Source organism: Perognathus longimembris, chromosome 8 (assembly GCF_023159225.1).
Source record: "Perognathus longimembris pacificus isolate PPM17 chromosome 8, ASM2315922v1, whole genome shotgun sequence".
Classification (NCBI taxonomy): Eukaryota; Metazoa; Chordata; class Mammalia; order Rodentia; family Heteromyidae; genus Perognathus; species Perognathus longimembris.
Genome location: NC_063168.1, coordinates 53486637 through 53503435, shown reverse-complemented (window position 1 = coordinate 53503435; position 16799 = coordinate 53486637). Strand labels below are relative to the sequence as shown.

The 16799-nt window shown below is 39.7% G+C and overlaps 1 protein-coding gene across 1 annotated transcript in view; it reads left to right on the top strand.

Annotated features, from left to right (window-relative positions):
* The window catches only part of Qpct (glutaminyl-peptide cyclotransferase), a 29652-nt gene extending 14646 nt beyond the window's left edge, over positions 1-15006 (top strand). Inside the window, exons 4-7 of the mRNA XM_048353110.1 lie at positions 7062-7238; positions 9552-9651; positions 11063-11179; positions 14224-15006. Of these exons, the coding sequence (XP_048209067.1) occupies positions 7062-7238; positions 9552-9651; positions 11063-11179; positions 14224-14369 (540 nt within the window). The 3' untranslated portion in view covers positions 14370-15006. The remainder of the gene's footprint in view (positions 1-7061; positions 7239-9551; positions 9652-11062; positions 11180-14223) is intronic.
* Positions 15007-16799: the final 1793 nt, after the last annotated feature.

Below are 16799 nucleotides of genomic sequence, written 5' to 3'. Positions count from 1 at the left end.
GTAGCTGGAGGATGAAAAATTGTGTATCATAAGGCACAGTGCTATTTCTTCTTGTTTAGACAGCCATGAAGCATCATGACCTTCTGATATGAGAGATGGTGACTCTTAAGTTGAGGGGAGGGAGCTCCCCTCAGGAAAAGTGGCTCCAAAGCAGAGAGTGGGTAATTCAAACATATCAAGATGAAAAGCACCAGGCAGAAATGCATTATTGTTCTTATCTGTGAATCTCGGCTCCATTTTATGTAGCATAGCAGAGCTTTTGTTCTGCTCTCAGCTCAAAATACTTCTGGGACTCTCGGATGTTATTTTAGTGCCTGTGTTCTTCAGGGTATATTGGGAAAAAAACTGCTAAGCTAGATGAAGACATTTTGTTCTGCTATCACTCATAACCAAGCAAACAAGACAAAGCAAAAACAAACCATTTTGTTCATAGGCAACAAATAGCCACTTCTTATGGGCTTCATGAAGGGTCTAGCCTGTGATAAAATGGAGGGTAAAGAAATAAAAGGTTTATCTTGTAATGATAGTAATAGAGATATTTGGTTCTATTTTTTGTTGACTATGTTAACTTGAAGAAAGCAAGAATTGTTTTTACTCTCTCAATATCCTTTTCACTGTTTTTCTGTTCTGTGTTTTGTTTCCTGAGTCTTCTATAATGCCTTTGTCCTATGTCCTGCTTTCAAAGTTCACAGTTTCCTAGTTGTGTGGTGGAGGGCATATGGAAGCTGGCATATTATCTTAATTTTTCATCTTTATATTTCTAGTATAAGGACATGAAACAAAATGAAGGATGACTTAAAGGCACAGTTTTGTATACTAGTATCCTCTTGTGAACTGCTTTCTCTATGGGAGAAAGTATTTCTGGTGATCAGAAATAGAAAGGGCTGAACAAATTGTTGGGTGGAATCCTCAATTAGACAATCTGAGATCTCAGTTAGCCATGTACATTCTCTTAATTTATCTACTAGAGGTGAATGACAACATGAATCTTTTAAAAAAATGGACTCCTGAATGAAAACTTGCAGGATATCAGATTTATTCTTGCAATTGTATTTTAACTAAATTTGGAGTAGGACTTTTTTTCTTCAGCCATCATGAGTGGAGCAGGTGTTAGTGGGAAGTGCCCTAGGAGAGAGTTGGATAGTAGCCAGGATTATTGTTCTAACTCTTCTAGTCCTTTCCCTCTTCTCTCTATTAGAACTGTAGCTACACACCCATGTCTTTTGCCTTATAACTTTGCTGTGTCCTCCATTATAGCCAGCTGTGTTCCCTTTGCTGTTGACTCTGGACTTTGCTATTTATTTTGCTTGAGCCAATGTGAGGTTAGTAGATGTGACACGAGGCTGGAAATGTGTTTACTGGATTGTGTCTTTGCCATCACCATGAGGAGGGCATGCGCTGGCTGGCCTGTCAGTCCCAGCTCAAAGATAAGAGACAAGTAGAATAGAGCCAACCTCATTGACTGAAGAATGAAGCAGAGCCAAGATCAGCCTAGGTCTGTTGTCCCCCAGTTGACCCTCAGAGGTTATATCTTCCAAGAGCTTTATTACTGTGGCATTAGCTGACCTTGTATCATGAGAGATGGCAGACAATTCATGGACAGACTACGTGAACCTCGATAACAGGCATTTATAATATTACCACAAAGACCTTCACAAATTACAGATTCTTCTAGGTTTAAGGTACAAGCCTGAGTTACTAGAAATTGAAGGCTGTAGTTGTTTTTCTGCCAATTCTGAAAACAAAAAACCCCAAAGAGCAGGTTGCCTCAGGGAACTCAGGATCAGTATTTATGGCAGTCCATTCCTGTCTAAATGAACTGGTGCTAAGAGAAGAGAATGAAAGCAAATAATTACATTGATAAGTAGAGTCACCCAGCTGTTGAATTTTCAGTGAGGCACAATACAACTTCAAGCTGTAGAAGTTAAAAACTACCTTCTTTTACCTTTGAATTAGCAGGGGCAGAACACCTCTAGTCCCAACTGTCTCATTCTGTCCTTGCATCTTATGATTATACTGCCTGATTTCATGCTTGACCTTTGGAAGAACTAAGGGCTCTTTAAACAAATGGAAGCTTAGTGTGTCTCCATTAGAGCATGCACCTTGCATTCTTGCCAATGAGAAAGTCTGTCTAACTGCTTAACGCTGGGTGTGCACCTGCTGCCCAGGCGCATCTTAATGCTCTGAGGTCATGAGAGACTCAAAGTAGAACTAGCTGTCTTTGTGTGTGTGTGTGTGTGTGTGTGTGTGTGTGTGTGTGTGTGTGTGTGTGTGGCCTAATTAAGGAGCTATCTTAAGACAATTAAAACACTTTCTCAATTAAGCAACAAAATATAAATTAACAGGGTAGCATACATGGTTCAAGTGGTAGAGCACCTGCTTAGCAAGTATGAGGCACTGAATTCAAACCAAAGAACTGACTGCAAAGACAAGGGGACAGTGAAAGAAAGAAAAGGAAGAATAACTATTTTTGTTGTTGGTCTTAGGGCTTGAACTCAGGGCCTGGGTACTATCCCTGAGTTTTTTCTGCTCAAGGCTATAACTCTACCACTTTGAGCTACAATGCTACTTCCAGTTTTCTGGTAGCTTGGAACCGAAATCCTCAGATCGCAACCTCCTAAGTAGCTAGGATTAGAAGCGTGAGCCACTGGTACCCACCAAGAATCACTATGTAGGGAAATTAAAGATGACCTAAACTATAGAGAGATAACTAATATTCAAGAATCAGAAGACTTGATATTAAAATAATAGATGTTAATTTTCTCTCTAGAGACATAATTTTAACCATACTATATGAAATAACTTAGTTTTCAGAAGATAAAAAAGCCTTTCCCCTCCCTTGTGAGTATTATTTCTTAGCATTTTCACTCTAGGCTGGTGCTCTATCACTTGAGCCACAGCTCTACTTTTGGCTTTTTTGTAGTTAATTGGAGATAAAAGTTTTAGAGACTTTTCTCTCTAGGCTGGCCATCTCCAGATGTCAGCCTCCTGAGTAGCTAGGATTACAGGTGTGAGCCACGAGCACTAGACATTTTCTTTATTTTCCTTCCTTCTTTTCTTCCTTCCTTCCTTCCTTCCTTCTCTCTCTCTTTCCTTTCTCTCGCCTCTTTCCTTCCTTCCTTTCCTTCTCGCTCTCTTTTTTCTTCCTTTTGATCTCTCTTTCTCTCTTTTTATCCTTCTGTCTTTTTCTCTCCTTCCTTCCTTCCTTTAATTCTGTCTCTCTTTCTTTTTCTCTTTCTCTCTTTTATCTCTTTCTTTCTGCCTTTCTGTCTTTTTCTCTTTCTCTCCTTCCTTCCTTCCTTCCTTCCTTTCTCTTCCTTCCTTCTTTCCTTTCCTTCCTTCCTTTCCTTCCCTCCCTCCCTCCCTCCCTCCCTCCCTCCCTTCCTTCCTTCCTTCCTTCCTTCTTTTTTCTCTCCTTCCCTTCCTTCCTTCCTTCCTTCCTTCCTTCCTTCCTTCCTTCCTTCCTTCCTTCCTTCCTTCTTTCTTTCTTTCTTTCTTTCTTTCTTTCTTTCTTTCTTTCTTTCTTTCTTTCTTTCTTTCTTTCTCTCTTTCTTTCTTTCTCCCTAAAAGAATCTGCAAACACTGAAATCTTTGATGTATTTCTTCATTTCTAGCACCAGAGACAACAGTATGCATATACCCATTTGACAGGGAACTAGAAGATCTTTGTCCAGAGAATGTGGGTCATGCCAGAGAAAGGGTTGCAGGGATAGAACCTGAGAGATCCTCAAAGAAAACACTGAATGAGCACTAGATTTCCAAGCAGCAAAGGCGATGAATAAGGATGTCTAGTCAGTGTAATGGACCTTGTTCTTTAATATGAATAAACACAAGTATTCCCAGACATTGAAGAGCAGTCTCCATCATGAAAGAAAGCAAGCAAACAAATAAGACAAATCGAACAATGGAGTTGGAGGAAATAGAATAGTACAAGGAACAGAAGATAACTTGACAGTATTTTAAATATCTTTAGAGAAACCAGAGGAGAAATGACATTTATGAAACAAAAACAGAATGTTCAGAAAGAGGAATCACAGTATGAGAAAGAGCTCTTGGAAGTTAGAAATTTAAAAAAAAAACTAGGAGAGGGCTGAATGCCAAAGTGGAAGAAGTATCTTTTCTAGAAAAAGGAATAAAAACAGCATTGTCATTTCAGGAATTCTAACAGGTCATGAAAAAAATATTGTGTTGAAAAATGACACTAGATTTCTCAATTGAAACTTTGGATGTTTACAAAACAATGAAATTGAGCCTTAAGTATCTTAAGAAAAAAACAATTCACAGTCTTGGAATCCCCACACATTGTTGGGTTAATTATAAGATTAGAATGATGATGAGTCCAAATGCGAGTATCGATAATTTTCACTTTTGTGCATGGTTTAATTTTAGATGTTAGATATGCCCCCACCAAATTCAAGAACAAATCCACAAAGAGGATCTGGGTCTGATCACTGGGGCTCCCATAGGGAAGAGGCAGAGGGAGTCCCTAGAGTGATAGTGAAGGGAGATCTGAGAGAAATGTCGGCAGCAGGCCAAATGAACAAATAAAGGAAAGGGCTCTGGGAAGGGCACAGCCAGAAGAAACAGAATCAAGGCACACAAGGAGCACAAACCTCTGGGAAGTTTGATCACATAACTCTGGAGACTCAAGAATGCAGCTCTTTATTATTAAGAGGGAAGAGAGGTGAAGGGAATTAACAGTGTTGCTTGAGGTAGGAGGACCGTGTTCTTCTGGGGGTCAATTGAAGAAGATATCTGCAGGTGGGAGCTCTCAACGATGTCCACTGTTCCCAATAAGTCAAGAAAGATAAAAGATTTCGAGTTAACCTTTGAATTAAACAATGTATATATGACTTTGGTAATAGCAATTTCAGTGGATGAAGGTGATGAGGTAGGATCAGAGTAGGTTGAAGAATAAAACATGGAGACTTGAATAGACAATTCATTCATGTTTTTCTATAGGTGGAGTAGTAGCTGGTGGAGATAGTGGAGTAAACATTTTAACATGAGAGAAGTAATAGCACATTTGTGGGTGATGATGTAAGAAAAAATGGTTAGAGCAAAAAATTGTTAGATCAATATCCTTGAGCAGATCAGAGAAGGGATTTAGAGCCCATACAGAGGCACTGGCAACAAATGAGCACGGAAAGAGGAAATCAAGGTCATCATTTGGGAGTGAGGTGAGTGAGGTGCTGAATTTTAGAAAGAGGAAGAACATGAAACACCAGAAGAGTCTGCAAGTTGAATGGACCCAGAAAATACACTATGACTGCCAGTTAACATAAAAGGCCAGCTCAAGATTTGTGGTTATGAATGTTTAAGTAAGGTCACACAGTGTGGTTGTTTATTTTCTCCAGCCAGGTTCTCCATGAGAATAGGCACAAAGGTGTGTGTGTGTGTGTGTGTGTGTGTGTGTGTGTGTGTGTGTGTTGGTTATTTTTAAGATTGAGATCTTACTTTTATGCCCTGATCTGCAATCCTCTTATTTTTGCAAAGCTGGGATGACAGGTATGTGACACTATACCCAGCTACTGGTTGAACTTTTTTTGGGGGGATGGCTGGGCGGGCCCTAAAACATGTTCCCCACAATCCCCTACCTCCCTTGTAGTTAGGTTCAGAGTTGAGCCACGCCCTTGGCTTGATTAGAGAGAGCAAGAGAGTTGAGGGTGTATGTAAGAAAGTAATTAGTATGATTGCCTGGAACTCAGGACCTAGAGAGAAGCTAGGATATTATGAGGGTGAAGAATTGTGAGAAGATGAGGGGATTTGACAGATGAGAAACTGGGGTGGGCTCAAGGACTGTGGGGGTTTAGAGTATCAGAAGGACTAATGTAAAATATTGAAAGTAAAAGGTGGAAAGTTTAAAACTGATCAGATTCTAACTTCTCTTCTCAGTTTCTTCTCAGGTGCTCTCTCTTCCATGCAGCTTTTCTTGATGGCCCCGAAGATTCACCTCTCTTTCTGTCCAATTTCCAAGGAACATGGGTTGCATGTGTGGGCCTCAGCACATTTTTTTCTGTGCTTATGTATGTGTTTTACCTTCTTAACCCAGCTAAGGTTTAGTCTCTTTTAAGTAAGACACTATAATTATTCTCCTTTGTATCTCTGTGGTACTCCTAGGGCAGATTCTTGAACTGAGATTCAATTAAAAATGTCAGAATTAAATCAGGTGAGAGGCAAGAAAGATCTTCAGTTGTTTCAGATTGGTTTCCTGATGAAGAGCATCATCTGACGAAGACCATGCAGGTCAGTTAGCAGGGAGCAGCTTTGCATCAACACTTGTGGCTGGAGGGAGAGAGAAATGGGCTTAGACAGAGGGAGAAGTTGAGCTATACTGAGGACAGTCTCAGCCAAGCTGTGGGGAGCTCTGGAGGACCAATGTCCTTTTAGAGAGCTCTAGTGTCTGTGGGCAAGTCATGGGATATAGGACATCCCAAAGAGAGGCACAAACCTGGAAGTAGCTGACACATTTCCCAGATGCTGGGGCAACACTTCCTCCTGAAGGGGACACTGAGTGGCATGACACAGTGTCTATCACAACAGTTCTCTAGTTACAAAATTGTCTGGGGATTAAAAATAGGAAAGCCAGGCACTGGTGGCTCCTTCCTGTAATACTTGCTACTCAGGAGGCTGAGATGTGAGCATCATAGTTCGAAGTGAGCCAAGGGAGGAAAGTCTCTGAGACTCTCATCATCAATTAACCAGCCCAAAGCTGGAAGTAGAGGTGTAGCTCAAGTGGAAGAGCACCAGGAAGAAGCCATGTGAGAACCAAGAGGCCCTGAGTTTGAGCCCCACTACTGGCACACACATACAAAAAAAAGAACAAGTCGAAGACATCTATTTTTTAGAGACAGTAGGAGCAGGTGAGATTTATATCGGTGAAGATTGCGGGAGGAGAGGTGAGTTTTGAAGAGGAAGTGGTGTGAACTTTTGGTATGGTTTCATTTGCTTTGCTATCTTCCTTTCTTCATGGCCCATCGAAACTTTTGCGCAGTTAATAGGAAAAGAGTGCTTATTTTCCTTTTACTCATCATAGCATTAAAAAAATGTTCTTTTTCTAGGATGTCTCAGGCTCCAAGCCAGATCTCTCGCTGCGACTAATTTTCTTTGATGGAGAAGAGGCTTTCCTTCACTGGTCTCCTCAGGATTCTCTGTATGGGTCTCGGCACTTAGCTATGAAGATGGCATCGACCACCCACCCACCCGGAGCGACGGGCACCAACCAACTGCATGGCTTGGTTAGTCTGAAGATTTTCTATGGCTCTGTAGCCTCCAAAGAAACGGGTGCTAAAGCTAAGTTAAGACTTAACAGTGCCACAGAATCTTCAGAATGGTGTTTACAGTAGAACATTCCTTGGCAGGCACTGGGCTTTTGAGGAATCCCAGAGCTCAAAAGAATGGTTCTGGGTTAGAAGCCATGTTTGACTTTAATTAAACTACTGTGAACTCTGATTAAGGAGCCATTGGATTCAGTTTGGTTTAATGGAGAGCATTCCCCCTAGTATGTGAAGTGGAGGGTTTGAATCTTTTCCCTTCTTTCCCTCCCTCTCTTCCTCCCTCCATCCTCTCTTTTTTCTCTCCTTCCTTCCTTCCTTCCTTCCTTCCTTCCTTCCTTCCTTCCTTCCTTCCTTCCTTCCTTCCTTCCTTCCTTCCTTCCTTCCTCCCTCCCTCCCTTCCTCCCTCCCTCCCTCTCTCCCTCCCTCCCTCCTGGGGCTTGAAATCAGGGCCTAGGCACTGTCCTTCAGTTTGCTCAAGGCTGGTGCTCTACCATTTGAGCCACAGCTCTACTTTTGGCCTCTTCTGAGTAGTTTATTGGAGATAAGAACCTTGACTTTCCTGCCTGGGCTGGCTTCAAACTTTGTTCCTCAGATCTCATCTTCCTGAGTAGCTAGAGTGACAAGCATGAACATGAATTGACTCCTTTCTTGAAGGCTTTACAAAGGCGGAGAAGGCTAGGGTACTTGTAAATGGAGTAAGAGGGAGTACGACTGAGGGATTTTTCTTAGGGTATTGTAATGACAATGCTTTATGACCAAAGCATTATAGTGACTTCAGTGTGTACATGATATTTCGATGTGTTGCTGGTTTGATATGGCAGTTTTCACATGAGGGTGGAGACATTCCCATGCTGTCTTCAAATCCTGCCACTATTACTAAATGATGGGTGTTACACACACCGCCTCATTTACATCCTTGTTCCTGGGCCCACACTCATCACTAATCCCTCAACCTACCTGAGAGTCTTCTCCTTGACTCTCCCTCCCCATGTTTTATCTTTACCCAGTTCCTGAGAACTCTCTCCTATAAGCTTAGAACCTGGTGCTGAAGATTTGAACTTCATTTCTCACTCCATTTGGAAATAGATCACCAGTTCCTTCACTGTACTTTCACTCATTCTTGAGCTTTTCCCTGTTGTAGACCATTGCCCTAGGAGTCAATTGGCTGAATTTTGTCTGACAGACCTCATGTTAGTATTGCCCTCCCATCCCCGCCTCCTCTCTGTAGCCAGCTGATCCTGGGTCAGGGGACTTACGGACAGCACGTCACGTAAGCATTCATTCACCTGAGCCAAAGTGGCTGAAACAGGTTCAGAAAAGGGAGAGAGACCTCCCTCCTTTCCTTCCTAACTTTGTCTTCTCTCTCTTTCTCTGACACTCCCTTTTGTGGCTCTGGAGTTTGAATTCCAGGCCATGTGCTTGACCTTCTACCACCAGATTCTTACCAGCCAGATTCTTAGCCCTGTTGGCATTTATTTATTTTTCAATGGGGCTGGCTTGGACCATCACCATTCTCTTCAAGCTTCTTGTATAGCTGGTTGCACCACTGTGCTCAGCTTTGTATTGGTTGTGATAGGCACATATGAACTTTTTGGCTAAAATGGCCTTGAGCTTCAATCCTCCCCATTTCAGCCTAATAACTAGGACTACAGACATGAACCACAGGGTTTGTCTCCAATGTTGCTTTTGAGAAGTGTACATCTACTTTTTCCTGAGCTGGTCCCGAAAAGCTTTTCTCCCTTCTACTTTTCCTGCATAGCTAGGATTACAAACAAACATGTCCCACCAATCCTGACCCCAAAGATTTCTTTCTAGTTTATTCCTAATAGTATCCTTTTGGGGGTACTAAAGAATTAACACTGTCATTCTTTCACATTTTTTAAAAAGCACCTCACATTGCTGGCCACTGGCAGCTCATGCCCGTAATGCTCAGGAGGCTGAGATGTGAAAATCAGTTTGAAGTCAGCCTGCAAGGAAGTTTGTGAGACTCTTATCTCTGATTAAACACAGAAAAAGTAGTAGAGTGCTAGCTTTGAGAAAAAAAGAAAGAAAAAAGGAGCTCAGGGATAGTGCAAAGGCCCAGAGTTCAAGTCCCAGGACAGGCAGAGGATGGGAGGGGATAATTATTATACAATACTGTTCAAACTCTGTTCATTTATATAGCTCTCTATATTCTTAACTAATAAAACAGATTTAATTTTAATTGTTTTTCTCTATTGATGAATATGAAATGTGTTTTGGTCACTGTGATTAAGCAATGTTTTTCTCCTGTAGGATTTAATGGTCTTACTGGATTTAATTGGAGCCCGAAACCCAACGTTTCCCAATTTTTTTCCAAACTCTGCCAGATGGTTTGATAGGCTTCAAGCAATTGGTAAAGTAGAAAAGTTTTTTTTAATTTACTTTATTGTTATTATAAAGGTGGTGTACAGAGGGATTATAATTACATGAGTCAGGTAATGAGTACATTTCCTTTCATCCAGTGTCCTCCCTTCCATCTCTCTTTCCCAGTCCCTCCCTCTGTGTACATTGACAAGCTGTGTAGTTCACTTTTGTCAGTGTCTGGTGAGGCCCACTGCTTTCCTTTTTCAACTATTTTCCCTTGAGTTCTGAACCTCCCTCCCCAAATATATGCTTGAATACACCAAGCATAAAGAAAAGAAGACAGAATTATCAAAATGTATCTTTCTACTAACAAGCATTACATTTTAAAATTCAAAATTTATGATTTCATAATGTAATTTACTAGCATTTTCCCTACCCCACTGATTACGTTGTGATTCCTACTTATCTCTTTTAGCAGGCTCAGTTTATTTTTCCTGCATTCAACTCTGTTTTGAAATGCAAACAGAAAATATTACATTTTATATTTGTATATCCTTAGAAACGGCTTGGAAATATTTTCCTCAGTCTTGTGTGAAGCATATGGAACACATTTCTAGGGAAATTTTGACCTAACATATTGGCTAAAGATGAATGTTAGGTTCTTATAATGAGGTCAAAAGATACTCATTATATTTCCTTTCTTTTTTCACCTTTTTCCTCCTCACATTTTTTTCATCTTCTATTTTCTACCTTATCTAGATCTTCCAAGCTTTCAAAGTAAGAGATAAAGATTCAAGAGAAAGTGATCTGTCAAGGACCATCTTAAAGAAGATTTAAAGTCAAATAAGAGAGTAGATAGGCCAGACCAGGATGGGCCAAGCCTAATGCATAGCTATCTGTGGCTCCAGAGGGGCTGAGTGGGGGCTTCCCCATAAAACCAAACCAAACCAAACATAATAAACTACAGAGGTATTTGAGAAAGATGAAATGAAGATCGATTTTTTTTTTTTAAAGAATCCTGGCTAGGAGGCAGCTTTTGAGGCAAGAACTCATGCTAAAAATTCATTATGAGACATGCAGACTTCTTGGAGCAAAATACAATGGTATGATTTCTAAGCAGTGTGAAAGCATTCTGCCATCTTACCATCTACTCCTGAGTTATCCCAAACCCTTTACCTCTCTGTTTTTCTCATTTGCAATCTGTCCTGTTGAGGTTTCTTTCTCTGAGATTCTCTCCTGTAAGGCTCGAACATTGCTCGACTACTCTTTTTTCCTGCTCCAAACTGTAAATGCCCAAGTTTAGCCCAGATCAGTATTGTCATGGCATGACCATGTTCACTACATATTTAAATTACAATGGTTGCATATGATAAGATTTCAAGCTCCTTAAGTAAGAATGCATTTTGAGTTTTGATCAGAAAAAAATTAAGGTTCATCTATTATCGACTTGTCTTTTGCAGAACAGGAACTCCATGAATTAGGCTTGCTCAAGGATCACTCTTTGGAGAGGCGATATTTCCAGAATTTTGGTTATGGAAATGTTATTCAGGATGACCATATTCCATTTTTAAGAAAAGGTAATTATGTGCATGTATATATTCCATGTATATATTCATTGTTTATTATATTTATTATATTTTATGTGCATTTTAACATTTCAAAATGACGTATCATTTATTCACTCCTAAAACTAGACCAAGATAATTGTTTTTAACCATGGCTTATTCTCAAAACTTATTTAGCTTGCAAGTGACATCAATAGTCTCCTTTAACAGTGAACTTTTCCAGGTTTCTAACTGTTGCATACATTTGAGAAGCAAATTAAACATGAACAATTGGTGTGTTTTTAATCACTAAGACCATTCTTCCTCAAAGACTGTGAGCACTAGCTGGGTGATGAATCATGCTTGTAATCTTAGCTGCTCAGTAGGATAAGATCTAAGGAGTGTGGTTTGAAGCCAGCCTGGACAGGCAAGTCCACAAGACTTTTATCTCCAGTTAACCACCAAGAAAACCCAAAAGTGGTGCTGTGGCTCAAGTGGTAGAGCACTAGCTTTGAGCAAAATAGCTCAGGGACAGCACTCAGAACCTGAGTTCAAGCCCCAGGACTGGCACATACACACAAACAAGATTGACAGCACTAGACTTATATAGCAATGATATGAGCCAATCTAAAATATTTTAGATGATCTAGTATTAGACAATAAAATTAATTTGTATGAGGACCAATCTTTAAAAACAAGTATGCATAGATATGTACATATATATATATATATAGTTATAGTTATAAATGAGCTTTGACCAATATGTGTCTTCTGATTATGTGACTTTAGGAGAGAAGATAGATGTTTGAACCCAATTAGTTGATTAAGAAGTTTAGATAGTCTGTTACCTGGTCAGTATTGGTGCCAGATGTGATTCTGGTACAGTTTATAATATTTAATGGCCCCTGAAAAAGCTTCTCCTGGTTATCAAATAACATGACAGAGCTACCATTGCTCATTCATAAGGAAGAATAATTGAACTGAAAACAACTGCCTCTTTCCAAACCTTGTCCTGTGCTGTAATAATCTGGGTTTATCCATTTGTTTGGGTTAGACTCCTGGGATTTGTCCATATTTCCAGGCTTTCTCTTTATCCATATCTCACACATTCATTGCAGGTCTTCAAGGTGATGTCCAAGTTTAATACTGATCAGCAGCACTAGGCCTTAGTAATAATTGCTGCTTCTGATTTGGAACTATCTAAAAGAGGCAGGAACCATTAAATTTAATTGATTAATTAGAACAGCCATTATATCAACTCATGGCTTCCAAGTGAAAGAATGAGAAACTCCAAATCCTTCAGAGTATTCTTATTTTTCTTTATTTTTAGATTTATTTTGGCTGTGTGCCAGTTCTGGGCTTGAACCCAGGGCCTGGGCAGTGTCCCAGAGCTCACTTTTGCTTAAGGCTAGTGATATACCACTTGAACCACATCTCCACTTTTAGCTTTTTCATGGTTAATTGGAGATATGAGTCACATGGACTTTCCTGCTCAGACTGTCTTTGAATCGTGATCCTCAAATCTCAGCTTCCTGAGTAGCTAGGATTACAGGTGTGGAAAAACTAGCTCTTGGCTAGAATATTTATTTTATTTTTTTTTGCCAGGCCTGGGCCTTGGACTCAGGGCCTGAGCACTGTCCCTGGCTTCTTTTTGCTCAAGGCTAGCACTCTGCCACTTGAGCCACAGCGCCACGTCTGGCCATTTTCTATATATGTGGTGCTGGGGAATCGAACCCAGGGCCTCATGTATATGAGGCAGGCACTCTTGCCACTAGGCCATATCCCCAGCTGGCTAGAATATTTTTGAAATATTCTAGCCTGTATCCTACTGAGATTCTGCCTTCTAATTCATGGACTTAGACCGTGTTTTTGCCTTTGTGTAGCTCTGGTTTTTATCTGGATAATTCTTGTGTCAACAGTGGGAGTTCAGCCTGGGACCAGTGTGGCTCACGCCTGTTTGTCTAGTTACTCAGGAAGCTGAGTTCTGAGGATTGTAGTTTGAAGTTAGCCTAGGCAGCAAAATCTGTAAGCCTTTTATTTCCACTTAATTACCAAAAAGTTGGAAGTGAAGCTGTGGCTCAAGTAGTTGACTGCCAGCCTGGAGTGAAAAACCTGAAGGGCAGCATCTAGACCCTGACTTCAAGCACCAGTACTGGTATGGCATGCATGTGTACACACACACACACACACACACACACACACACACACACACACACACACACACACACACACGGTGAAAGTCTAAATCAACCCAAGGATTCTTGCCTTTACCTTTTCTGGGTCCCTATATTTTACTCTTGCTTCTCTAATCTTTGCCTAGGAGCTAAAGTCATCCTTTAAAAATACAAATCAAATTTCTGCTTCTTACTGTTTCAAAGCTCTAGGGGCTATTATCTTGAGTAAACCCTAAAGTCTTTACCATGGTCTACAAACCTTCCATTTTCTGATTCTTCACTTCCTGCCCATCTTCCCAGCTTTCATTCGGATCCAGCCATACTGTCTGTGTTACTGTGCTCCAAGCAGGACAGGCACGCACCACCTGCTTCAGAACTTTTGCATTGCTAATGCCGCTTCCCTGCAATACAACTCCTGATCTTTGCATGGCAGTTTTCCTTTGGTGTGGGTCTGTTTTTAAATGTTAGCCTCTCAAAGAGGTCTCTCGACCTTAAATACCCAGCCTCTGTCTCTTAGTCCTGCTGCCTGCCTCTCATTTAAAAATAAAATTTCTCTGCTCTTAATTACTCCTAGCAAGCTCCATTACTTCCTAAAATTATATTTTGTTCATTTGTTTCTTTCTGTACTTGAATATAAACTCTTGGGGACCGTTTTACTATTAATTGAACTCAGTCAGAACCGGTAGGCAGCAGGTGCCCTTATGATTATTTGATGAATTAATTAATACTTGTTTAATGACTCAATGCTTTTGGAGTACAAAGGTAAGATATAAAGACATGCACTGGAGATGATGAGATATCAGGTATCTTCCTATACTGTAGCATTCCTTTTACATGAATGTCCTTTTGTAGTTATATGAGTGGGGAGATGTGCTGAATTACAAGGTGATTCTTTCTTGTTAGGTGTCCCAATTCTGCATCTGATAACCTCTCCTTTCCCTGAAGTCTGGCACACTATGGATGACAATGAAGAAAATCTGGATGAGTCAACCATTGATAATCTAAACAAAATCATCCAAGTCTTTGTGTTGGAGTATCTTCATCTGTAATATTCTAATTTAGTCATGGTAATGACTTCTATATCAAATTCAAAAGATATGGCATTATATAAAATAATCTGATTCCAGATAAATTTCAGGTGGAACCTTTCATCTTACAGGTTTGTTATGTAGATATCTTTGAGTATGTGAACAGTGAATCCCACTATTACATCTTGTTCTCAATTATTTATTGATTTTTATCCAGAGATAAAAGAGAATTTGTAAAAAAACAAAACAAGTAACTTTTTGAAATTCACTTAGATAGAAACTATGGAATGAAATTTAAATCACTTACACTTTTAAACATTAATAAGATTAAATATAAAAAACCAACATGGTTTTGTGATTTTTTTAGTTTTATGATTTTTTTTAATATTTGGAAATCTATTATGTAATACAAAGCAAAGTTGTATTTGAAGGTTCCTAAAATCTTTTGAGACATGTTGTAGGGTTAATTTTCTGGAAACTAAAATCTGAATCAAATGTATGTTGTTATTTTCATATATATATATATATATATATATGGAAGTATATCATTCAATGTATGACCCAATTTTTATAGTTTTGCAAAAATTTGGTTGTAAAAATAATACTGTCATTATATAAATTCATTGGAAAAGTTATATAAAAAAGAAAATTTATCCTATTGTACTAACAATCACTATTAGCTCTTGACTTGTTCTTTTCATTGTAGATTTTTCTTATGTAGGTATAATAAAACTGCATCTATAATTTTTGACTATTCTTTCTGTCAATGTAAATACAAAATATTTATTTGCTGCATTGTGTGGAGATGAGACAGAAAAATACTGGTGTGTGACCTCTTGAATCAATATTAAGACAATACAATAGGGACACATTGGTTATGGTATTTTTGTGTGTATATATGTAAATTCTATGGCATTCAAACATGGTCAATTATTTATTGAATTTTTTCTTCTGGAAATGCACAAGCATAATGCATTCAGTGATAGAAAGCAATTATCTAGAAACAAACTCAATCCAACAAACAATTTGAGAAGTCAATCCTGTCATATAAATGAAGTTAGTTGATATAAATGAAGTTAGTTAGAACCACTGTTCTCTGTGTCTTTCATCAGGGAAGATATTGAGTTAATCAATACTCACTGACTTATTCCTCCAAGGACAGGTAGAGAGTGAGACAGGTTAGCTGGGTGGGGAAGGAGGTCCGCTTTAAACGCAAACAATGGAAGTCATTGAGAAAGTAATTTACCCAGTAAGACACACTTTCCAGGTAAGAAAAGACAAAATACATTTATTTTTTGTGAGTTAATAGTATTAAGCATTAACACTCGTTGAATGCAAATTATGTGCCAGACAGTACTGGAAATGCTTTACCAATGCAATCCTCACAGTAGCCCTATCAGGCAGATAGGTGGTATGATTACTTTCATTTTATAATGCTCAGTGGTCAAGTGGTAACAGTGGGCTTTGGACCCAAGCAGTTTGGTGCTAAAGGTCATGGTTGCTGACCTCAGTACCTGAAAGAACTTTCCAGGAGAGAGAGAGAGAGAGAGAGAGAGAGAGAGAGAGAGAGAGAGAGAGAGAGAGAGAGAGAGAGAGTAACAAGGGGCAGTACTAGAGTGTTAATGAAGACCCTCATGCTGGCAAGCTGGTGCTCTACTACTTGAGCCATGTCACCATTTCAGCCTTTTGCTGGTTATTTTACAGATGGAGTCTACTAACTTTTCTTTCTGGGATGATCTTGAACTATGATCCTTCAAGATCTTCTTCCTCAGCTGCCTGAGTAGCTGGGATTATAAGTGTGAGTGGTTGGCTCCAGGCTCTAGAGTATTATTTTGTTTTGTTTTAGTGCTGGTACTTGGGCTTGAACTCAGGGTCTTATGCTCCCTCCCTTGGCTTTTTTCTGCTCATGGTTGGCCCTCTATCACTTGAGCCACACCTCCACTTCTGGTTTTTTTGAGTGGTTAATTGGAGATAAGAGCCTCTTGGATTTGTCTTTCTGACTGGCTTTGAACAGAGTTATTCAGGTTTAAGCTTCCTGAGTAACTAGGATTATAAGTGTGAGTGATCAGCACCAGGCCTTCTATAATAATCTTTTTTTTTTTTTTTTTGCCAGTCCTGGGCCTTGGACTCAGGGCCTGAGCACTGTCCCTGGCTTCTTTTTGCTCAAGGCTAGCACTCTGCCACTTGAGCCACAGCGCCACTTCTGGCCATTTTCTATATATGTGGTGCTGGGGAATCAAACCCAGGGCCTCATGTATATGAGGCAAGCACTCTTTGCCACTAGGCCATATTCCCAGCCTAGAATATTCTTAATACTAAATGCAAAGCAGCAATTGTATCTGGAAATTTTTATAGGTAATTTTTATCAATCTGAAGAAGTGTTTGTAAATTCTGTTGCTACAGTTCACCTGTTAATGTTAGGCACCAGAAGCACACAGATTCTGCAGAATT